General features: G+C 40.1%; 2 protein-coding genes across 5 annotated transcripts in view; both read left to right on the top strand.

The window, feature by feature from the left end:
* st3gal3b (ST3 beta-galactoside alpha-2,3-sialyltransferase 3b) overlaps positions 1 to 3,812 on the top strand; it is a 29,986-nt gene extending 26,174 nt beyond the window's left edge. For all 4 annotated transcript variants that reach the window (XM_077724037.1, XM_077724036.1, XM_077724038.1 and 1 more), the window contains one exon: positions 359 to 3,812. In XM_077724037.1, the coding sequence (XP_077580163.1) occupies positions 359 to 448 (90 nt within the window). In that variant the 3' untranslated portion in view covers positions 449 to 3,812. The remainder of the gene's footprint in view (positions 1 to 358) is intronic.
* A 3,585-nt stretch (positions 3,813 to 7,397) lies between these two features.
* Positions 7,398 to 25,379, top strand: LOC144201644 (uncharacterized). The gene is made up of 5 exons (XM_077724389.1): positions 7,398 to 7,570; positions 8,661 to 8,828; positions 23,242 to 23,306; positions 23,556 to 23,757; positions 23,890 to 25,379. Exons 2-5 carry the CDS (start codon positions 8,783 to 8,785, stop codon positions 24,378 to 24,380), a joined length of 804 nt encoding a protein of 267 aa, XP_077580515.1. The 5' UTR covers positions 7,398 to 7,570; positions 8,661 to 8,782; the 3' UTR covers positions 24,381 to 25,379.
* Positions 25,380 to 25,573: the final 194 nt, after the last annotated feature.

Raw genomic sequence — 25,573 nt, 5'->3', positions numbered from 1 at the left:
CCATCATGGTGGATAGCTTTCAAGATTGTTTCACATTTGACAAATATCTACTTAAAAATGAGTTTCACTTGATATCTAACTTGTCATGCGCTGTCCACTTGGGATGCCAAACAGTTTATTTTTTCGATAGTCAATGAATATATTGTTTAAAATTAATGCCTTTTCATATTTACTGTTCTATTTCTCCTAGCTTACCATTTTAGCCTTAAAATGTGCATTGTAAAGGCAAACTACTACTACTACTACCATTCTTTTCATTGTTTGGCTTGGTCTGCGATTAATCAAGTTTGCAAGTCAATTTTCTTTTTTTTTCTTGCCCCTTGTAATTGGTTATTTCTGTTTCCATGATTCTCTCTAGTCGTGGACGCACAACATATCTAAAGAGAAGGAATTCCTGCGCAAATTAGTGAAGGCCAACGTCATCACCGACCTGACCAACGGCATCTGAACATCCTCTCTGGCCTCTCCTTCTCTTTTGGACTGCCAGGAAGAACAAACCAAGAGTCCAGGTGGCCTCCACTATGGGGGAATTTTCATGTCTAAGGAGATTATACTTACAAAAATAAGTTGAACGGTGACGCGCGTATACACGCGTGCAATCCGTACCAAAGACACCGATCGCTCGAGGTAACGAACGCGGGAATGGGGCGGGGGTTGCGGCGCGATGAGACGTCACGACTGGACGCACCCGCTTCCTAAAAAAAAAGCGTTTGCCACTTGAATGACGGAGACGGCGCAGGGACGGGCCGAAAATTACAAGTGCCAAATGTACCTTGAACAGGAGAGCGGTGGCGCTCCTCTCCTTTTTTTTTTGCTGCCTGAATGTATTCACTATCCTCCGTGTAAATAGCAAAAGATTTTTACTTTTTAACAAGTTGCTGCAGCAGCAGCAGTGTCCCGATCCCACTCTTGCCCCCCCCCCCCCCCCCTTATTTCGCTTCTGTCCATTTTTCACTCAAGCAGAAGATTTGGCAAACATTAGGAAAAAGGAGATCAAAATCTTAACATCTTAGCTTGACATTTCACATCCAGTGATGATGCTAAATTAATTTGTGTTTTTTTTTAGGAAACTTATATCCCCAAATCCAACCCTCACTCTTATTTTCTTTTATTTTTAATTATTAAATCTGAATTTCTAATGCGGTGTTAACCAACCTGTATTGACAACAGCGGCGCACAACCAAACACGATAGCTGTTTTTGACCATGTAAGTCACTTTCTTAGTCGGTAGATGCTTAAATCAATGTAATTTTGATGATTACAACCACATTGTGTTTGTATAAGCGTTCACCCATCACGGAAACAAAGTTCTTAAGTCATAAAAAAAAATAGATTTTGACTGTTACAATGTTTTGAGGAAAAAAAAAATCAAGATGAAGCCCATTCCATTTGACAGCAAAGCTGTTACATTAAGATTTTGTTATTCTACATTGACATAAAACTGTCAACTTTAGTTTTTTTCCTTAGTGGTCTTAAACCTGAGGTGTGTGGTCTAAATAAGGCCCGCGGAACATGATTTTGCGGTCCGCTATTCGACATCAAATTGCAATACGAATGCGGTCCGGGCTGTGTTACCTAAAACAAATCATTTAAAAATAATAAGAATAATAACAAATGATACAAATCTATGAAATGAAACAAAAAATAATGTAATAAGTTGTTTTTTTTTTAACAGGGGGAAAATGCACAAACAAAATGATGTTTAAACAAAAAAAAAAAGGAAAATAATAGTGTATGAATAATACTTAATGCAGCCCAGACTCATACTGATATATTTTCTGTGGCCTCTTAATATATGGAGTTTTGAGACCCCTCATTGGCTGCTATTGACAGCGGACGGCGTCCAATCCAGTGGGAACAGAGCCAGTTCAATTGGATTGGACGTCTATGGCTGTCAACGTGAATTAAGATACACGGGTCATCTGGTGGATGAGTGTTTTGCCTAATTAATCTTGTCATTTTTAAAGACATGTTTTTGGACCAAATGAAGGTATAAACATGTTTATTTGGGAATCACTGCTCTGAGTGAAAAGAAGTAGCAAATTCTTTTCAATGATAATTTTTCAATCGATTCCATCTCATGTCAACGTGCGCACGTTTCATCGTCTGAATGTCGAATCGTCTTCCATCCGACACACATTGCTGCAGATTTCACTGTGCTTCATAAATCGGAGACACCTTTTTGATTGTTGCAAGAAAAATGGATATATTGTTTTTCCTTATTTATTTAGTTTCTGAGACCCAGCGTTTGGATCACAGGCAGGCCTGCTTTCTTTTCTCGCCGTGTTTCCACCAATCCGTTTTGACTTGACCGCTGCGTGCTTTGTTGAGGGTTTCCGCCAACGTTTACAATCCAGGAATTTCACTTTTGTCGTTGTTTCAATTGTAAACTCCTTTCCGATAGCTGCGGCGTCTTGAGATACAAGTGACAAATATTGACGTCATTGTGGCGAGGTTTCAGTGCTTTTTAAACAACAACCTTACAGGTTTTAACCTTCTACATTTGACATCTAAAAGGAAGATCTAATATTTTTCCTTATTAGGTTGAGGATTATTATGCTTCCCATTTTGATAAGAAAAATGTCGAGCACAATAATGGGACAAATTCAACTCTTATCTCAAGACACCACAGTATTTTTTTTTTATTGTTGACATATGACATATACTTTATCAAAACAACACGCACTCCAAACAGGAATGTCCGAATATCATCCACAAAAGGACGTGGTCACTTTTGTGATCCGTTTGGCAAGTTTCTGAGCGTGGGTGTCTTTTTACTTGTTCTCTGTAATCTGCAAGTGCACACTTACTGTAAAAGGCACCTGCCATTCCGTCACATCGGACGGAAGTCGGAGAGAGAGAGAGAACTCTTTGCGGGCACTCAATCAAGCTGCCTTACATTTCCTGGAAACTGTAACGAGGCCAAGCGCTGCCGATCCCCGTGAGCTGCACATCATTTGGGAGATTTGGCTCCGGTCCATTTTCATATCTGCTCTGTGTGTGTGTGTGTGTGTGTGCGTATGTAGATCGGATTTAGAAACACTTGAAGACACTGGTTGTCTTTTTTTCCTAGTTTTTTGTTGTTGTTGTTGTTGTTGTTTTTGTAGGCTTTGGACATAGGCTACAAATCCGCCCCTTGCACTTGCCACTGCTGTAAAATGTAATATATACGACTTTATGAAATGTAGTTTCCAGTCTCGTACTCAGAGGTCTCGACGTCCTGTGATAATGGCAATTTTTTTAGTCATGAAATATTGAATATTTTAGTTAAGAGAAAGTCAAATCAAGATCATCTATCAATAGCCTTGTCCATTTTTGATCCTTTGCTAAATTTAATGTGATTTGTGTTTTTTTTTTCCATTTCATTTTTCATTCTTTAGTTGTCTCATGGAATTCAAATATTGAACATGATTAAATTACAATCAGCAATTAGACAATTTAAGTTTCCGACACCTTAGAAGTATGCATTTTATTTCCAAAGAGAAATACTTAGCATTTCAGTTTAAGTTACTAGGTGTACTAACACTTTTCCCAAATACCAGCAAACAATTTTGTCATGCTTCTCATCTTACGCACAAATACGAAGAACGCCATTTTTTTTTTGTTCTTTTCTTTATGTTCACGTGCAGTTTTTATTCAGATGGACCGGGCCCAAATCTCCTTGATGAAGTCGAATGTATTCAATCAAATCATGTTGATTATTTTAACATTTCTGCATCATCAATGTCAAGTGATCAAAATGAAGTTGTTACTGTCTGTTCAAATCCAAGTGTAAATTGCTTCGCGACTCAATAAAAAGGTTTGTAACGGAACCACATTAGTGTGATTTTCATTTGTATTCACATTCGACATTTCGATGCAAAACCATTTGAGCTGGCTGGGGGGGCGGGGCCTGACCTTCATAACCTTGTGCCCGCCTTCTTTCCTTGATTTTTCTTGTGATCCCATCGTTGTGTCCAGTTAAGTAGGTCTGGTTTCATGTTTGTGACCCTGAGGGACGCATTTGAGACCTGTTCCACATATATAAACGCGCAATTGTCAGCTGCAGCCGTGAAAGTCGAGCTGTCGCTCACATACTCGCACACGTCGAAACCTTAAACAAACCAGAAGAGTGTCAAGCGGCCTGTCCAGCTGTGAGTTGGCTGCATCGCTGGGAAGTGTGGGAGGACAAGACGTTTTGGGGTCTTATTAAAGTGGGGCTGGACCTAAAGTGCCTTTATTTAATCATACTTTTGTTCAGTTTCTTGGAAGTTGCAAAAATACTGCCACTCTTCACCCAATGCATTGAACACATGTTTGTGCAAGACATATTTTAGCCTGCAGATTTGATTCTTAGCATTTTTCTTTAAGTACTTTTTTTTCATTTTAGCTGCTACTGACAGTACTGGTAACCTTTCTTCCCTCTTCATCCTTTTTTCACTAGGTGTATCTCCTCCCCACATGGTGTTTTCTTGGTAAGAGTATATAGACAGCAATGCTACTTTCATCAAGTAACATATAAAAATCAATCGTCTATTGTTGCTAATGGCAGGCAATGTTCAAAGTAACTTAAGTTTTATTAAGGGACATGACTAGTGTACGTATTTCTGGTTTCAATCATTTAATTGTATGATTCATCTTTTATTTAATTGTAATTTAATCCCTAGATAGAAAAATAATGGTTCATAAACATAATTGCATTCTCATTATCACCTGATGGGTCACATATGGCACATTTGCATACAAAATGTTCATTTTAACCCAATCATATGATGTCTGTGTTTATGGGGTTCATTATTTATTCTTGAGTTATCAAAAAAAAATGTTACTCCCTTTTTATAAAAGCTGAATAATACATATTTTCTAACAATAACTCTACTGGCTGCAGCTGACATGTCCAATTCATTTCTAATGAAGTTTTTAACTTTTACTTGAGTGGATTTTTCAGGTATTGTACTTCCTAACTTGTGGATTAAGCTACACTGCTGTTAATAGGGTGACGGGACCACCCCCCACCATGACCCTAGATGCAAAAAAAGGAAAAAAGTCCCACACGTGAAGGTCTGCTTCCCCAACAGCTTTCCCAGCTCCAGTGGGTGGGATTTAGCGTCGGCTGCGATTGGCCACCTGGGATGTCCTGAAGCCAGCGGCCCCTCCAAGTGTTAGTCCAGCACACGGGCGTCCGGACGAGCCTGCGCCTTTTCAGCTGGCGGGCTTTTTATTCCGGGCGACAAGTTCCCCACCCCGCCTCCTCTCCCAAGACTTGCAACCAAGAGGCCGTGACCCCAAGGCTTGAAACTCAACCCTTTATAAAAAAAAGAAGGGTGAGGAAAAGTGAAAAATCAGCCTCTCTGCTCGTTAGCCATGGGTGGAACCACTTAGGGTCCTCACAAATAGTGTTCTGACTCTCAGCGAATGCATTTCCGTCACCTTGACGCCGCTAGATTTCCTACCTACTGGCCGCAATCACAGTGAAAAGATCATAAAATGCATCCTGGTGGAGTTTAGGACCCCCTTTAGGAAGAACTAAGTCCAATTGTGAGCCTATCAGATCTTAACATCAGTCACCTTTGACCTTACAAATATTCCTTTGGATGAATAGACAAAAGTTCCCACAGAAAAACATTTCAGAAAAGTGAAAATTTGAAGGATTCCAAGCTCTCAATCCGTCACTTTCTCATTGAATGCAAGGATATCTTGACCTACTGGCTGCCATTGACGGCCAAAATTGTCCAATCCAATTGGACTGACTTAAAATTAGGGGCGACAAACGAGGGAGTGGGTCGTACCTCAACCTAAGAGACCACCCAAAAAAAGGCCTAGCTGTTAAAGACCTCCAAGTCATAAAGACAATGGCTGAACAGTGTAGTTAGGTCTCAAATAACATTTAAAAAAATGACCTAGTTCAATGTTGGAGACATGATTATAATAATACTGTTAATACTTGCTGTTGTTATTGGAACAGGATCTTTCAATGGTGAGACCAGTGTCACTGTTCTGAATGAAGATAGCGTCTGGTCAAGCGACCTACTAAGTTAAAAGGTGAACATTCTTGCAAAGCTCCTATATAAGAAGACTGTGACGTGCGAGGCCAGTGTACAAACATTGTCACGCTCCACAGCCTCAAACAATACTTAACAAGTTCATGGCTCACATTGATGGATGAGGTTGACTCACTTGATACATGTCGCGGCCTCTGCCGCAACTAGACCGTCTTTCCATTCCTTTCAGATTATTTTTAGCCCTCTTATCCTTTTAGCCCTAATAATAGGGTTTGGTTATTTGACAGGAATCTCCCTATTAGACTTTTAAGCATGTAAAGATGCTAAAAAAAGAACTAAATGAGTTGTACAAATAGGCTGTTTATTTTATTTTTATTTTATAACAGCAGCTCCCTCAATTCAAAAATCCACCCAACAAAACAACACTTGCTTTTGTCCCCTTTCACCTGCTCCGATTCCTATTGAGCCCATCTTATTATCTGACTGTACATTCCTGTTTGTCACCCACTTGAGCGGCGGCCATTGTTGTCGCGGCTACTATTAATAGAGGTGCAGAAGGGGGATCCTCCCTGCATTTGTCTCTGCCTTTTAACTTGGAAAGTGGGTTTGCCCAGCTTTTGTGCACGGCCGTGTTTGCCGTGCAGGGAGTGCCTCCTCCTCGTCGTTGTTGTGCGCCAGCCAGGGTGAGAGCGCCGCTGAACTCTGCTTTCCTTTTAAACTGCAATGTCAGTCTTGTAGAAAATGTGCTACCGACTTGTAGTACGTCTGACAATTCAAAACGAGAGTGCATCCAAATTGAAAATATCACCATTTTCCCCACCTCTAACCTTTTGACCCTTCTCCCATTATTTTAAATGTCAAATTCCTCCATTTTATTCATTCTTATCTATAAAGAAGTTTTAAATGTTCACCTTTTTTTCTTTTAAATCTGAGCCATATATAACCCTTAACCTTCTAAACTCGCAACATACTCTCCAACAGCTCGTATGTGAACAAAATCAAAAAAACTCATAAATCAAAGCGCTCCTATCTCCCAACACAAACTCAAATCCATTTCATCGTTTGTCTAATTCACAGATTGATATCTTTCCCCACTCCGTTGGACACCTATGGCCCTCCCTGCGAGTCAAATCCAGCTTTTTGCTCCCCCCCGCCCCTCCTTGCCCCAACACCCTATTCTGATCCTCCGCCACAATCTCTCGCCATCCCTGCCTGCCTCTTTTCTCCTCCCTCTTCCCCCCCGAGCAACAAAAAGACACAGGAGAGCGACGGGAGAGAGCCAGCGAGAAGCCACAACAGCTCGAGGAGTCTCCGACGCACTCCACTTTCCCTTTTGACAGGAGGAGGAGGAGGAGGAACACCACTTGACGGTGCGCAACACCCCAAAGGGACTACCCCCACCTACTACTACTATTACTACTACTACTACAAGAAGCCCAGTTCTACCTCGTCCCCAAAGCCGGATTGGTCTTTTTCCTTTTCATCCTCCGCATCGACGTGAGCAAAAAGTGGAAGTTTTCAAGCGGCGAGACTTTCCCCGCTCGGCCGTAAACGCATCCAGCACGCTGATTGGAGGCAGGACTGAACAGGTTAGTGTGAAAGAGAAAAAATGGATTCATCACGTGCAAAGTGAAGCAGGCTTGTTGGATGTGAGTCAGAAATAAGCAAATTGTGGGCAAGTATTTGCCAATTAGATTAAATAGTTAGGTGTTGCTTCATGAAGTTTTATGTTTTATTTGTTAGGTGGATGTTTTTGATTGAATTTCTAAAGCGTTTTAACATTAACAGTGAACGCCGCGTGTGTTTTTGGAACTTTTGTTAATACAACTTGTCATAAGTGAAAGTCCGTTACTGACCTTGTTTGAGTGCCAGTGGCGGCCATAGACGTCCAATCTATTTGGATTGGGAGGGGCGGGGTACTTGTTCAAGTGGATTAAACTTCTAGATTGGAAATAATTCCATTCTATCTTGTGTATTCATTGGGAAAAGTGTTCAAAGTTCTTTACTATTTCGAAAAGTTAGACAGAAAAATATTGATTCTTTTTCTTCTCCGATTAGTTAAATTATTTGTTAGTGTTTTCACTTTTTTTATTCCTTAAAAAAAGCACAACGTCAAAAAACTTATTTGGGTAATGACAACCATTGAAGTAACTTTGTTATTTTTGTCAATGTTAGTCTTTATTGTAGTAAAATGTCTAATTTTGAGGTAGTAAAATTTATCAGGCATCTTTATATCTCCCTTTCAAGTCAACCCAGCTTTGATCATTTGAAGCAAGATGCATTAATCACAACTTTTGTCTCTCCAGTTCAAATCTGATAACGCCCATAATGGTCAATGGCAGCCCCTTAGGCCTATTTATGAAGCATATATTTGTGTGGTGGGATGAATTATCACCTTATCACACCCTGCTTTATCCTTCAAATTTCATTATCCCTTTATTGGTTCTAGAACATGAGAGTAAAACCTTCATAATAATATTGCCAAGATACAAATAAGAATTTGAGATGGATGGATGGCTGGCTGGCAGTGAAGAATCCACCGCCATTGACTGCAATAGCCGTCTAATTTTTGACAGCTCCTCCCATTCAAAAGCATTCTGGACTTAGCCCACCATGTGTACTGACTGAATGATATGCCTGTGAAAAGTTGGACCTTTAACACCCTTCTCTTTGATCCAGGGCTGTCGGGATCTCGCGAGGTCGGCCGAAGCAGCGCCGATGGCTTCTCGCTGTGGGCTCCGCCATCAGAGGAGACGCTCACCCCGGAGCTCCCGTGCGCTGTGACCACCAGGCCTTCCAAGATGACGCGCCGACGCGGACGGACGGGCCTCCGCCGCGCGTCATCCGGTAAGAGAGAGAGAGAGTGTGGTGGGGGTCAGCTTGTTGCCATGGTGATGGTCAGAAAGGCCAAATGATGGGGAGCTGTTTTTCTGTTTTTCTGTGGGCCCGCGGCTGAGAGCCGTCATTTGTCAGCGCGTGTTTGCTGTGACAACACTGGCTCATGTTGGATGGCTTTTTCATACCGTGTTGCTCTCACACGCCAGCTGGCCAAAGCTGGCCGCCGCGCGCCGTGGGTCGGCGTAACCTGAAAGTCACATTTATGGGATGAATTTAGGGTTTGTTTGAGCTACTCCGCCAATGGAGGAGGATACTGAAAGCTTTGGGGAAGTTTTTCATGTGGACAAAAAGTTGAAAGGAATCGCGGCTGTCGTTAAGTCTAGTATCACCCCCCCCCCACCACACCAAATTTAATGTTTGGCATATTTATTTTGATTCTTTAATCCTCCAAAGTGGGTCAGACAGGTTATACTGATTAGTACAGACTTGCCAAATGTTTTTTCTTCATCTACTATTAATCCACAATTCCTGCCTTTCATCAAACGTTAAACAATGATAACAATCTTGAACTATCGCTGAATTATTCCACAGAAAGTCATTAAAAGTAGGGAAAATACCCCGTTTTTTTTAAATGAGTCTACAAATTGTTCCACTTTCTGACTGAATGTGTAAAAAGATGGTTAGTCAGGCAAAACTTAGAATACATATCAAATGTTTTAGTTCTTATTTCTTAGACAGATTATAAAATGAGATTTACTGTGACTATGTAAACAAGTTTAATGGTTCATAATTGTGACTGTGCTTTTAAAAAAAATCCAAGTGTTTTGGGGAGGTGGGGGCAGTAATATTTACAGTATTTGTTCAACAAATATATTATTTTGCACAAGTATGTTAACATTGGACCAGTTCTGTGTAATGAAACTGAATGGTGTCAAATGAAGGAGTATTTGATGTGGATTACTGTGGAAGTAGTAGAAATGTAGGGTGCAAAAATCTGTCAATTGAAATGATCTAGATTCATGTGGATTGATGTCAAATTAAGATGATGAGAATGAAATTGGGATTAGCAGAAAACCATGTGGAATTTTTTCAAAGGAAGCTAAGTGATTTGCATAAATGCGCATTAAAGGGATTCATTGGAATGCTGTTGATTGAAGCAGAACTATGTTTTGATGGTTGGACTAATGTTCAATAGATTGACAGGCTATATGGCTATTTGTGTCTCCCATGGTTGTGAGTTTGATTCCTGACAATGTTGAACACAGTGAATAATATTTGGAAACCATAGACTGGTCAATACTTTTAACTGAAAATCACGATTGTCATTCACTGTGGTAGAAATTCTGCTTCCTATATTTTTTCATAATTGGTTGCTGTAAAAATTGGTTCCCAATCATTTTTGGGGGTCCTGCAATTTGACTTTTTTTAGCGTGCAGTAGAGCATTAAGTGCACTTGACGTCTTCTGATCTTGATGGTTTTTGACTGAGCAAAAATGACTCAAGTGTAGCTTTAACCTCCCATAAAATCCGTTTTGATGAGGTTTCCTTCCTAAGCCTAGCGTGACCCCAAAGCTGTTTTTTCTTTTTCTCCCACACCTCGGCGTCCCCGTGTGGAATGTCGTTTGTGTTTTTATGTGTCATTTGTCAGCATTTGGCAAAAGGCACCTGGCTGACTCAGTGACCCACTGACTCACACGTGTGTGCGCCGCCGAGCCACGCCTGAGAACAAAAACCACGCCAATTCAAGGGAATTATTACGTCGGGGTGCCGGATGTCAATTGCCGACCTCCGGTTACCGTTAAGGTAACGTGCTCATAGTTCAAAAATGAATTTGTTGGATTTGTTGATTGGAATGTATACTGTATAATGCACTGGATATTTGAGCTGAATTTCAGTCATATTTGACTGTTAGAGCTGAAACTTATGGTGAAATACTCTGTATAAAAAAAGTAAAATAGAACAAAATAAGATGCCGTACTTAGCATTATGGCTGAGAGCTGCGTTGTGCATTTTTGATATAATCCAGCATATTTACCTTTTATTAGATGTGCCTTAATAGAGGTTCATTAAAGTGCACTGTCCCTATCAAATAAATAAATAAACCAAATAGACCCATCTTACCTCTTTGGGGTCCTGATATGGACGGCAAAAAAAGGCAAAGATGCTTCCGGCAGACAAAGACAAGCACTATGCACTAGCTAAGTGGAACGTATGGCGCAAGTTTGATGAGGCACGTCGTGATGTACAAAATGACCTAGCTTGAGGACATTAACCTATAAAAGCCACATTGGAATATAAACTGCAAGGTTCAAAGGGAAAAAGTAGCGTTTTTTTTCTCCAAATATTACGGCACGTTGCTAGTTGAACAATTTGGCTTAGACCGACCAATCAGTGTATTTAACAATATTGCTATGTACTACACAGTGTATAAAGTTCCATCAAATATATCAACACGGTTGTAGCAGTCCGTCATTTTCATTTCCCACACTGATTTTCAATGAAACGTGATTTTCATAAACCTTCTCATGTTGCATAATGGTCTCCAACCAGGGAATGATTTAGAAGCAGACTGAAATAGGGAGTCAAAATCAATTACTCCAGCGCCTTGATGAATGTTATTACATGTGCCGATGACCAGACGCTGATATATTTGTGCAGACAGGTGCCTGACAGAGCGTGCTTCGTCATAAGGGGTGCTGAAGTTCTGTAAGCGTTTTAAATGTAAGATTTTTAGCATAAGTGCACGTTTCTCACCAACTTGCAAACGTTTCTTGTCAGCACTTCCTCAAATAGTGCTTAAAAACATTCATCCATCAGTTTTTGATCACGTTTGGGCTTATTTAGAGGCCATTGAATCACAGCCTATTCCAGCTGGATGAGTGACAAGAATATTTTATAGTCATATAATACTTCTGGATTGGTGTTTTAGCTGCACTGAGGAAATGAGTGTAGTTATCATTTATAATTTTAGACTTTGAAATTTTTTTTGTTACAAAAGTAATTTCCAATGTTGTATATTTTCTGTTAATGTGAAACAGCGTATTTTTTGCGATAAAACGACTTGCGAAGAGATTGACTTAATGGAATAAAGTCGTATAATAATGCAGTTAACTCATTACTTTTTTAACGTATTTGTAAAGAGGAAGTTTTTCGGGGTACGCCGACTTTTGGCAACGTCATTATCTGCTCTGAATTTAGCATAAATACACTCCAACTAGGGAAAATCCAAAAATAACTTTAGTGTTGCCCTAAAAGTCATTGATTTAATGAACTATTTAGCATTGATAGAGGCCCGATTCATTCATTCATTTGAGCTTAGTCCGAGTAATTGCTGCTAGCCCTCCCTCTTCCAATGAATTAGACATCTATGGCCACCATTGTTGACAAAAGGAAATGCATCGTTTTTGGTTGGCTTTGACTGGTCGCCTATGCAAATGGAAACATTTGGAGATTTGGACCTTTGCCCCTCCCGAGAGAAGCTTTTGCAATCGGACCCGTCCAAATTGGAAGTGAGGATGCCTGTTGTATGTAAACGCAGCAGCAGTGACAAACTTCAGAAACGGACTCTCCTAATAACCTTGATGAAATCAAATATACATCCATTTGGAATGATGGACGGTCTTGGGAGCTATAATGAGATAGCCGCATGCATGGAGAGAGAGAGATTGATTATGCAACGCCGAGTGCCACGGGGCAACTTCAATCTGGAAGTGCTTAAAGTTCGCGGCAAGTCCCGTTGATGTCTTAAGGGCAAATTGAAGGAGGCACCATCTGACAAAGGAATTTGAATTTGTCCTATGGATCTGGTCGGACCGCGGCTTCCCATGCTTTTGGCCCGAGTCTTGGATTTTTTTGTCGCGCCGGAAAATCTTGCCGGGGGAAAATGATTCCCGAGTTTTTGTCGTTTGTTGTTGGGCGCTTTGACGTCAAGTTCAAACGGCTTCAATCGTTTTGGAGCGCGCCAGCACTTAATCCTTTCGGAACATGAAATGAACTCCCGTCTTTATCGCCAGATCGCCTCCTGAGAACAACTTTTCTTCAAAAAAAAAAATACTGAAGAATGTTAACTGGAGATTTGTTTTTATTCCAACCGTAAATGTATTCTGGTGAAATTAGCAGGTCTCGTTCATTAATCATAGCGTCTGCGGACCGCTTTGAACCATCAGACCCCAGGTCATTAGAGTCGGGCCGTCTGGGGCGACAGCGGCTGACGCGGAAACACTTTGCTGAGTTCTGCTTCACCCAGACGCAAGACATACCCATAATGACCCAAGTGCGCCTTATTTTTTTTCTCAGTGTGGCCTTCATTCACAGGAATAACAATGCGTTGAAAATTGCCCCGCCTGGTAGTCAGCGATCGGGTTTCGCCAAAATCCAATCTATTTTGTCTCAGTCTTGTGACATTATAAGCTAGAAATTGGGATCCTTTTTGACAGAAACACCTAGAAAGATGCTATTATTCGTCTTCTTTTGCAAAAATGACTGGTTTTACTGCAGGAAAACTACCAGTGGTCACTGTTATCTTGAATTTTTGACTTTTTAGAGGATGGTCTGGAATATATCAGTTTTTTTTTCGCAGCGTAAGGATTACGCCAGTTGACTCGGAAGACATAGTGATGTGAGTGTTTTCCGTCTTTTCTCTCCCTCGAGTTTTTTTTTTTTTTTTAAAGCATAACCTCCCCCCCGTGCTCCCTTTTCACGAAGACCGGAAAGAGGAAATCTTTCTCTCTGATCATCTCTCCCACACGTCCAAAATGTGTTCCCATTTAAGGTGAGGATCAGTCGAGCGCTCCCTGTGTGGCTTCCTTTTTAAAAACCAACTCAATCAGGCAGGAATTTGGCTTATTGGGGTCGTGGACATGTTGAAGCTTCCTCCGTCGGTCGGACACGCGTTTGTGCCACGTTCATTTGGACTGGCAAGGAATAATTGTCTTTCTGTGCCTTTGACGGTGAAAGACGTCAAACCTATTTTGACAGGAGGGGCTAGTGGCCATTGTTCGCATGAAATATTTGACATTGGATGGTGATACATTTTAAAAAGTGATCAATTTTATGCTTTAATCTTTTGAATTCCACATAATGTGAGGAAATCGAATGCTTATGACATCTTTTTGGCCGCCATTGAGTGCGAAAGACATTCAATCCATTTTGACTATGGAGTAATTGAATGGTTGCTGCCAGGTAAAATGCTAGTCAAATTCTATTGGAGGTTTATTGGGGGCCAATAGGGTGAGACATCATTTGATCCAATGTGAAATGGGTTTAAGATATAAGGCATGGAACAGTGGAATCAAAATAGATTTGACAAAGGAACATTTTTAAGGTCAAAGGTGACTAATGTTAAGACCTAATAATCTCACAATCCGTTATAGTTCTTCCTAAAAGACCAAAATGCAGACCGACTGCACGTCTATCACCGTCAATGGCAGCAAATGTGTTTTAAAAAAAGGGGTTAAAGAGTTAAAATTCAGCGTTTTTAGGACAGGACATTTGAATGAAGTTGTTTAAACTTGGCATTCAGTTTGAATTTTAAATACAAATCTATTTTGAAAAAAAATACAAAAAGAACTGCACCTAGCGAGGATCCAAACAGGGCTGTCATAGTGTCAGTGGAGCATGCAGACAAGTCAGTTAAACATCTTGTCTGACTGTTCCGTTGCCAATACGCCTTTTTTTAAGGCACCGGGAAAGATGTTAAGTTCACTCAACCTATTATTTCAACTGCATTATACTCAAAAATTGAAGTATGCCCTACAAACTGGATTAAACAACTTTATTTAACTCATTAAATAACGTTCACACTATTAACTTAAGCTTAAAAAAGCACTTGAAAAAAACTTGAATTGGCTGAAATGAGTTAGCATACTCAAAATAACCATCAGCTTCCGTGATCACAGCCTCATTTTCTACAAGTAAAACATCCTCGGATACTTTGCCCCGCTAGCAATAATTGCTAACTGCTTACTAGCGTAACTTTCCAGTGACCCTGCAAGCTTAATCTTGTAGAAGCGGTTGCCGTGTAGGAAGTTTCAGCTGATGTGGAAAATCCAACAGCAGAGTCATTAGAATTCCTGAGTGTGCGAAGAGCCCTTTTCTATCCTCACTTGGTGCTTTTTTTTTGTACCTCTTTAACCTTGATTTCCTGCACTAAAAATAACATTGTCTTCACTTTGCTGCCAGTGAAAAGTGCCATAAGGTAGCCATAACCCGTTTTTGTCAGTCTTTTGTCAGAATTTTCTGTACTTTTAAATGAGCGATGGTACAATTCCACACTAGGGGTTAACATTTGAATCTTTGAGAGGACAGAAAATCCATTCCTTCGCTATAAACTGCTAGAACTGTCATAAATATCCAGGTTTTGAAAGATGCCTGGGAGCAATTGATGGTACATACCAGAAATGATGACAGGTTGCAGCATGGAATGTATAGTTAAAGAGCAAGACTGAAGAATACTGTATGCCCGAAGGGAAGCCAGCTTGGTTGGCAAGTAGCATCAAGGGGATGGTTGCAATCCAATAGAAAAATTATCAGTCATTTCAGTCTTATTGACTGAACTTCCCATGTAACTTCATGAACTTGTTTTTTGTTTTGTGTTACGCCCCGAGTTATGACATAACGTTCAAAAGTATTAGAGAGCACTCAGGCAAAATAAATGGAAACTATTTGACATTTTAAGATGAATGTGATATTCCATGTATAGATTTGAGCTCCTGTTTGGCTTTTTGAAATATAAATAAAACAATAATGAAATATATATTTTTTAAATTAAATTAAGATAAATTAATAAATAATTGTAACTGGATGTAGTCCTATATCTCTGACTATTCCGACTTTCACATTACTTAATTGATAAAATTTTTGTAAAAGAGTATTCAAAATGAGTCAAAAGCCTTTATGTATTTATAACAGCTGTGTATAACGAAATGAGTGATGCTACTCCACAAAGTGCGTGTTTTCCAGTAAAAACCTAAATAAGTCATTTAAAAAGTCAAGTCTGGACAAGGTAAATTCTAAAATATTGCATAATCTAAGATATTGCACATTGTTATTGCCTTAACAGTTGTTAGTACGTATTGTTCATTTCGCAGTGGCCAAGTACTACCAAGTAGAATCTGCAATCTGACAATCAAAGTGGCTCCTCCCAATCCCTTAAAATGTTAATATGGCCAATTCACATTCCACATCCACTGACATGAACTCCTGTTTGAAGTCTCCTGATCTGCCACATTTGACTGTGCAATATTTAAAAACTATAATTTCTCTTCATTGCACTGAGCACAAAAACAGAGTCCTCAGTTTTGCATTTATCAAAGATGTATGTAAGTAGAAAACCAGAGTTGTGTTTTGTTAACAAAACAGCAATTTGGAAGCCAAGTAAAGATGGAAAATAGATTAGATTCATTGCAAAAACATTATACGAGCCACTTTACAATTACTTGTACTGTCCAGAAGAAGAAAGAACCCATTGTTGTACAAATAGACATTGAACAGGTAGACTAAATAAAACAACAGCAAAAAAAAGTGAATATGTAATAAGAGACACACATCAGCAACCATTTCCAGACAACAGAACGCAATATATAAAGTACAGAGACTGGAGCAGACGGCCAAAAACTAAAGACGAACCTCGGGAATTGATCCAAGTTTAATGGAGCGGATGCTTAACCTTTACCCAAGTGCTGACAAGGATGAATCTTGGACAAAGATGATCCTACACTTACCAGCTCATATGTGAATCTTAACGGTCATAATTGCTTCTTTCGGAGGGATCCATTAATCTTCAGTGATGTGACACGTGATGGCAGCTGCAGTTAAATCTGGTCTGCTCAATTATTTTCTCTAACCATTTAAAGAAAGATACATCCAGAGGGATTGGGAAAGATGAAGATAATAGCCACTGCCAAAACAATCTTAGGGTTCATGCAGTATGGGTACAGTTTATTGCAGAAGGATTTACGTGAAGCTAGAAGTTATTTTTCTACACTTTGTGAAGCTTGAATAGTACATGTTGTCTGTTTACATGGGTTGCTTCACTATTTGTGGTCAAAATATTCTTTGTTGAAGGCTTATAACATCATAACACATGATGCTATTGCTTAGCTGGATGGTGTTAGCATTGTTTAACAGTAAACTCCACCTGGGAGTGAACTGAGTGTAGTCTCTGTTTTTAAAAGAATTGTTATCTGATAAACTGCTTGTTGTTCAGAAATCAAAGTAGAAATACAAGCTAGGATGAGTCACTCTTATCTCAAAGCAGTGCTCTGATGTTGATACTGTACCGATAGCATGTATTTTTTCCAAATAGACGTTTTTTTGGTCTTTTAATAGTAAATTACTGCACGCTAATGGGACTAATTGCTATTATTTGGGATTCAGACCCTGCTTTACTTCCATGTGACGGTACTAGATGTGTTTAAGGTTGTGCATAAAAGCAGCACCGTCTAAACATCCTGGCGGAGTGCCTATTGGCAAAGTCGTAAACGCTGTCTCCCTTCAAGCGCATTGTTCTCCTTCTTCATCACCACCAACTACCAAACCATTAGACATTCTGCACTCTGGAGCTTATTGATGGGGAGGGAAGCCTTACAGGAAACCACTAATCACTCACTCAGGTTCCTCATCAGGCACCCAATATGTTTCCCCTAATTGGCTCTTGTAATTAAGTCCAGGTTGTGTCGTCTGACCCGTGGCCAAGCTTCAAATGTGTTCTGGTGCGCCAAAGTCTGCCACTAGTTAACTAGAGGTATTCACAAGCCAGTAATCACGCAGATAATCACCGCAATGTGACATAAAATGCATCTTAAAACACTCTAATAAATATTTTCATGGCTCCGCCGAGAAATACGAGTTCCGACGCTGTTCCAAGTGTTTACCACTCGTAGTGTTTCGCTTTTACGGCTTGCGATTTTAGGCCGACATTTGCTCAATCTGCCCCCCCCCCCCCACACACACACACACACACACACACACAGGCCAGATGTTTTCCCAGAGAGGAAAAACAGAATAAAAAAATAAAGGGAGAGTCAGTCCAGCAGGTGGCCAGAAACGTAACTCCAAATAAATCCCCGGATGCACGAACGAGGGGCTCACGTTAGCCATGTCACCGCGCCGTTCCCGAGCGTGACCATAAATCTTGTCGTATAGCTTTGAAAGCATCGGAGCGGACCGCCGACCTCCGCCCGGCCTGGTAGGTGGGTGGGGGTCAGACGCAAACTCCTGTGGGACGCCGTTCTCACTATGACGGATGACAAAGGCCAAATGCGGTTTCCCCTTTTTTTTAATGAGGCAAGGCACGTATTTTGCATTAGAAAAATCTCACGGTATTCCGGAAAAGTTGAAATAATGATCTCATCTTACCTCTTTTTGCGAATGAAATGTCTATTTATTTGTCATTCCGTTAAGTAGTTCGGGTTGCAACAAAGGAACGATCTTTCACTAGCTGCCAACTCTCCCACTTTAAATGTATTGGTTGTCTATTACTGTAAATGGCAGCAATTGACTTTAATTCTTGTTCAATTGTCAGTTTCAGCTGATTTTGGTGCATTTTCAGGTGACTTCTTGTTGGCTTTTGGGGCATTTATAGCTTCCTTATTAACTCATTTGTGCCATTGAAGGCAGTGTTTTGATGCCAATGTGTTTGTAGATAGGAAATTGAGCAAAAACGCAGTACAGTAATCCCTCAATTATCTCACAAATATAAAAATCGTGCTAACGTGCCAAATTGTGTGCTACATTTAGGTACCACACGAAAACTAGTTTTCAAAGTTTGGAATAAAAAACCCATGCAATTGCTTCCAAAAAAGTACTCTCCATGTGTTGCTGTTAACCTAAAAAAAGTGATTTAACATCCATCATCGTCAATGGCAGCTCATGAATGAAGTCCCCTTTTTGACTTTTAAGCGAACACACTTGTGTTCATCAAAAGAATACAATTTGTAAAAGCCACAGGTGGCATAGGTTGAATCTTGGGGGTCAAACGCATAGATCCATCCTCTCCACTCCTCGCCATCACTCCGTCTGCACCCCTAATTACTGGGAAGCCCCCCTAGGGTGAGAGAAATTGGCAGAGACATCACATACAGTACACACGTGTGAGTCCACACATGTCCATTTGCACGGGACCCGCTATCTGTTTCTCATTTGGCCGCAGCGCTCTGTAGTTTTCCGCAATGACGGACCCGCTCAATAAAAAAGTGGCACTAACGAGCAATTACATCCCGTCCGCCCGCTCGGGATTATGGGATTACCTTCTGACCGGCCTTCCGTCTGCCCTGGCAATTTGACATTCCCTTTGCTTCTGTGATTTAACTTTTATCTCGCCTCTCATTCAGAGCCTCAATTAGCTTTTTTCCCCCAGTCCCGCTTCCCCTGGACAATAACGCATTGTCCAATTTTAATTCGTTTTATCGTATGTGGAATTATTAACCTTTTTTTTTCTCCTTTGGTAAATGTAATGGTGAACTTTGGGTAGATTTAGACTAGGTTTAATATGAAATGGGCATTACTAGTGGAAAGTTAAAGGCCAATAATGGGTTTTTGCCTTGTTATGAATTAGGAATATGAAGTAGGATTATTATGCTTTGGCAAAAAAATCAATCTGAATAAAAGTCGAATTTCTTTGTCGAAATTTAGAATGATACCAATTAATAGTAGGAGTTATGGAAATTGCTTGCCTGCTTCATTCATATTAAGTTCTTGGGGTTTTAAGACCAACTTTTTACCTCAAATGTCTACATTTAACTCTTTAATAACAATCAATAAAATATAGGAGAATAAGACCAAAATTATTTACTTAAATTAACTTTAAAGTTGCCTTAACGGGGGGTATATTTGTTTTTCTCTGATGTAATTAGTCTGTATTTGTATTTTTAAAATACAGCAATGATTAATAATAATAATAATAATAAAAATATTTAATATTTGTTTAGGATTGAGACCTGGCATATCAAATTTCGGTCCATGTAGGCAACATATGTTTATAAAAAAATATTGATATTGTGGCCTACATCACCCCACAAATTTGTCTCAAACAGGATTTATTAATACTCTCATTGCGTAATACATCATAATTGTAATTAGAACAATGTCTTTTTCAAACTATTCGTTACTAACTAGTCATGAATGAACTCATGCCAATGATTTTGATCCAGTAAAATACTTTTAAAATACATTCTTGCTAAAACCCTGATTATATCTAAATAGAACGAAACAATACAACTATTGTTCACTATGCATAGCTATCGAGCATGCCCACACCGTGCATTTTGGGGGACCCCACTACATGGGATTGTCGGGGGTCTGGTAGTGATCAGGCAGCTCTCCCCGTGTTCTGCATCTCCCACATCTCCTCTTACACTGCAGGTGTGTTTTATTGAGCCAGCCGTGATTTACTGTACTGCTGCAATCAGGCACACAATGTTAGTGACAGGTTAACCCTGGAGGTCATTTCATGTACGTGCACGTGCACGCTATTTTGTCCCTAATAAAGGGTCATTATGAGAGAACTTTGGTGAAATGTGAGAGATTTTTTTTTAAACAAGGTGAGAGGTTTTATGGAGACTGTCGGCAAACGTCCAGCGAAGTGAGTGTGTAACAGTATACAGTAGGCAGCCATATCCTTAATCACAAACACATTTATGTTTTGGTTGACCTCTCGTTTATTGCAAAAACAGATGGGAGAAATTGCATTTATGATTAGGACAGTTTGCAAGTAAATGATTTTGTAAGCACTTTTTCATCTTCTCGACGTGTTTATCGGCAAATCTTTAGAACTTGCACAAATTGCAAGGGTTGTCATAGTATATGCTCCAATTGATTTAGGGGCTACTACTAGTACTACTACTACAAAAAGGAAATTTGAGATAACATTTCGGAAGGTAATTGTGTATATTTCTGGAAACTTTGACTGGAGAATTTAAATATTATGGATGTAAAACATTGGACACTTATGGGAATTTAAAGACAGGCCAAAAGCGTAATTAGCAAATGATGTATGATATGTAAACCTACCTTAAATATGTTTTTAACGACACTTGAAGTTCCTGTTTCTGTCAAACCTGCAATTATGAAAATTACCACTTATTATATGTATATTCCATGATTTTTTTTCAACCCTAAACCTAACCAGAAGCCCGTATAATTTTACTATTACACTCTATTTTAATTGACTGATTTTTATCATTATGTCACTTTGATGAACATAAACATTACAATGAAAAGTATGCACACACAAATGTGCTCTACAAGCTGAAAGCTTTGACACAATTTATTAATCAGCCCTGAGAGAAGAAAAAAAATCAAAATCATCCTCCATAGATCAACACGTATCCATAAATAGCTACCAAATTTAATTGTAATCCGTCTACGAACAAATAGTTTTGACACTAACAACAACAACATGAGTGGCTACTTAATAATACAAATTCTGGAAGGATGGCTAGACGCCAACTCTCCCGGTCAAAATGGATGGGACGTCCAGAGCCGAAAAAAAATAAGATAGATAGCAAAAGATGCGAGGGGAACTGCTTTCCATAGGCTCTCTTCACCTCCTCAACGCATCCCTGAAAAAAGGCTGCAGGCGTGGGGCTGTAAAGAGCTCCAGAGTGCCAGCCAGGCAGGGTGAAATGAAGCAGCAGCAGACGGGCCCCTGTAGACTGCCAAAAACCAAGCTAAGCACTCCCAGCTGTGGCATTAGCAACTCCGAATGGGCCTGGAGCCACACACCAGGGCTAAAACGCTACTGACCCGCCGCCCTCACCGCTTTTAACCCTTGCGAGCATTGGCATCAAATTTGACTTCAATTTGAAGACGATACAAATGTTAAAACTGTCTTTTTGTTTTGATCCGCACTTTAACTTCATTGTTGTGATTGTAAGAAAACAAAAATCTCAGATTAATAGTATATCTTTTAGTGAGGAATAATTAATTAATGATTATGCATGTTTTATAAGACACAAATGGTTAAAAAAAACTAAATAATTCAGATTAAAAGATCTTTTCTTTGTGTTTTTGCTTGGAAGTAGAAGCTAAATCATGTTGGCAAAGTTAATTAAAATGGATGATAAATAAGAACTATCAATAAATATAGTATATATTTTTAATATTTAAAATATACATAGAATTTGATGTATGAGGGATGCAGTGTGACTATTTGAAAGCAATTGTCGTGAAGGTTAACGAAACAGTGAAATAGTTTTGACAAAGAAAAAAGTTTGAAATTGAGTAAAACAACTGAGAGCCAAAAGTACTTGCTCTATGATAAATGAACAATATGTATGTTTAAATCATGTTGAAAGCCAAATAGTCTGCATGTTTTGGTTTTAGATTGCAACGGTGGTGTGTTGCTGATTTATGTCCACAATGTTCCTCTCCATCTTCATGCTTGTCCTTGAGCTGGACCTTCGGAGCTGGCTTGAGGAAAAACATGCAGGACTGACTCAATTCAAAAGTCGCATGAACAAAATTGAAAACTTGGAGAAACTAAAAATTAAGGGCTTCTAGTGAGGCCATCTCATAGGCTCGCTCATAATATTTTGGTTGGTGGACCAATCAGTTAACTGGCTGTGATTGCTCATCTTTTAGTGCCATTTAATGTCAATTACTGCCAATGGCAATGAAGTGATGCCACTTTTAGAGTAGTTTCCGATATGCCTGTCCATTTTTTGTCCCCAAATGTTCCCAATTCTACCTTTTAACCTCAGGTGTTGGGTCTCTGTCGATGGGACTAAAAGAGTTGTATACGAGTTGTCAACCTCTAACCTTCACCCTCACACCAATAGTGTCAGTTCCAAGACGGATGAGCGAGCTGGACTTTTCTTGACACCTGACGCGTTGACCTCCTCTGACCTTTTGGGAGGGTTTTGGGGGGGCCGACAAAGAAACCCAATGACCGACCTCATGTTACGTTTCAGGCGGCGGGCTAGAACCTCCAAACTCGCACGTACTATATATAAACATCTGCATCCGTGACACCTCTCTTATCACCTGTCCTGCATGTCTGGGGCTTTTTTTTTTGGGTCGGGGACCTCCGTGAAGCCATCTGGCGGCGCGGGAATAACTTTGGAAGAATGCTTTTGACAAGTATATGGCAGATGTTGCCTTTTGTTTGGGACTCTTTGCTTGGATGTATGACGCGACAAGCCAACACTAGCTGGGAGCAAACACGGGTGCGTTAGTTACGAGGCGCAACAAAGACCACCAGACGACGGAGGACGTGATTTTTTTGACACGTCGCCCCTTTTCAGGGGGTTTGTTTAGAGTTTTGTTTTGTTTCTTTTATTGTATCTGAAGCATTGTGTGAATAGGGAAACATGGTAATGCCCGCATGTTGTGCTTAAAGTTTATGTTACCCTCTTCAAAGAAGGAAGGAAGGTTTACAGAGTGAGCCTTGTTCTCACATTCCTCTTCTTCTTATTGCATCCAGGTGGGAGTCGATGGAGGAATCGGCGGAAGGAGAGACTAGAGACAACCTCTGTCGTGTCAGCAAAGGTGAGGTGCTTATATTATTTTATTATCATTTATTTACATTTTTTTACAACTAAAAAAAAACAAAAATTGAGGGGAAAACACTTGTTTTTGGTAAATATTTTTTTTCATGAAATATATTTAAAAATATAATGTATTTTGTTTAAATATGAGCTAATTAGACATTTGGGTTGGCTGATGTGCCTTGAATTTTGGGGTGGCAGAACATTAGATTACAAAATACTTTACGTATAAGCCTTCTGCATCCTGCAGTTGCTGCTGTGGGTGCTCCTGTTTCTCTTGCCTCTGGTGGACGGAGCTGGCATTGAACCCGACGAAACTGCTACGGGCCAAGTGATTCGGGGTCACGCAGCGCTACTGCTACAGGACCGAGATGACCCCCAAGTTACGGTCACCCTGTCGGAGGAGCGAGAAGATGACGACAACCTCTACTCTCCTTGGCATCCTCTCTATGGTAATGATGCGGATGGGAAGTACCCAAAGAAAACCCACACGGGATTTGAACCCTCAATCTCACGACTGTGAGGCAAACGTGCTAGCCACTTGCCCACAGTCATTCACAGTTTTACTCCTTTGTCCTTTTCAGAGCCTTTCGTCACGGACGAGGCGGACGATGATCCCGACTCGCGCTTGGCCGCCCGCGCGCCGCGATCCTCGGACGCTTCCCAACTCGAGCCGAAGATAAAGAAGAGGAAGAAGACGGCAAAGGATGGAACTCACGATAAGGGAGAGAGAAAATCTCGGGGTAAAAAGAAACAAAGCAAACAGAGCAGCAGAGACTGCCGTATTGAGAAGCGAGAGATGAAAGTGCGCGATCTGGGACTGGGTTTCGACTCGGACGAGATCATCCTTTTTAAGTTTTGCGTGGGCTCCTGCCAGTCTTCCAGGACTAACTACGACTTGGCGCTCAAAGCCTTGTTGAAGAATGGCTCGCTTCCACGACGGACCGCCCGCAAGGTCAGCAACCACCCGTGCTGCCGACCTGAACGCTACGAACCCGTTTCCTTCATGGACGCTCAGACCACGTGGAGGACCATTACATCCTTATCGGCTGCTAGCTGCATTTGTATGGGCTGAAGAGAGATGGACCAGATGAAGTGGAGAGTCTTTTATGGAGGACAACATCTAGACCAGTGTTTCCCAACCTTTTCAGAGTCACGGCACCAATTGAAGATGACCAACAACAAAAAAACTGTATTTATTCCCAGGTTGGTTATGTAGCTTCTGCCATCTAGAGGAGTAGTGTGGATTTGCTCTCCATTCTACTGTACACCAATGTGATTGTCAGTCTCCCTAGCAATAATAAGTTGGACACAACATCAGTAATAGATGTAAAATAATACACAATTTAAAAAAAAGTCCAGTTAGGTCATGTTTGACCATTTCTACTTAAAAACAAACAAAAAAAAACTTGTACCACTGGTTGGGAATCACTGCACTAGAAGGCAATGGTCATAATCAGAGGTTTTGAAATGGATTGGACATTTTTTTGGCTGTCTGTGGCACTCCTATCCCTCCTCCTGTTCTGAGATACAATCTGGACATTGTAAATGTGACTCACCAGACATGCACATGCAGGATTTATAATGGAAAACAAGCAAACAGACAGAGGTTAAATGTTCAATATTTACCACTCAGAGCAATGCTGGCTCAACTCTTCCCCCGAAGTTCAATAACAAGTAAATGGGTTCAACGTTCAAGTGAGCTCAGCCAAATGGATGCCATGCATCTTCACGTATTACTGTATAAAAGTAAAATATATTTATTTCTGATAAATTATTTATTTATTATAGCTTCATATGAGAGCTGTTTTATTCCACTCTGTATCGTAGATGTAAATCTATTTATTGCCAAAAAGTCTGACTTCATGTTATTTGTATTCTGCCCCTCATACATAATGTACATAATTCATAAAGGTGCTGAAATCCAACGCCTTAAAAAAAAAAGAATACATGTGTACGGGTTCACCTCAGGATATTTTTTTGTGGAAAAAAAAACACCTTGATATGAAATTCACCACAAACTGACATCCAGTGGAATGACATTGTGTGCATAATAAATATTGCTTAAAAGTAATTCACAAAATTAAGCCTGGTGATTCACTGAACTCAACAGTCATTAGTACAAAGAAATCACCGCATCTATCTGTATGTATTTGTAAAGTGATGTACATTTGCAACCTAAATTGTAATGTATTAATTTATTTATTGCAATGGAATAATTTTTTTCATCATTTATAGTGTTTTTTTGTTATAACCATGGACTTCTGC

This window comes from Stigmatopora nigra, chromosome 9, assembly GCF_051989575.1.
Source record: "Stigmatopora nigra isolate UIUO_SnigA chromosome 9, RoL_Snig_1.1, whole genome shotgun sequence".
Classification (NCBI taxonomy): domain Eukaryota; kingdom Metazoa; phylum Chordata; class Actinopteri; order Syngnathiformes; family Syngnathidae; genus Stigmatopora; species Stigmatopora nigra.
This window is presented reverse-complemented; position numbering and strand designations above follow the sequence as displayed.

Coding starts and splice junctions, on each gene's coding strand:
- LOC144201644 (XM_077724389.1), top strand. CDS start 8,783: ATGACGCGCCGACGCGGACGGACGGGCCTCCGCCGCGCGTCATCCG. Junction 23,307..23,555: donor CCTCTGTCGTGTCAGCAAAG/GTGAGGTGCTTA, acceptor TGCATCCTGCAG/TTGCTGCTGTGGGTGCTCCT. Junction 23,758..23,889: donor TCCTTGGCATCCTCTCTATG/GTAATGATGCGG, acceptor TGTCCTTTTCAG/AGCCTTTCGTCACGGACGAG.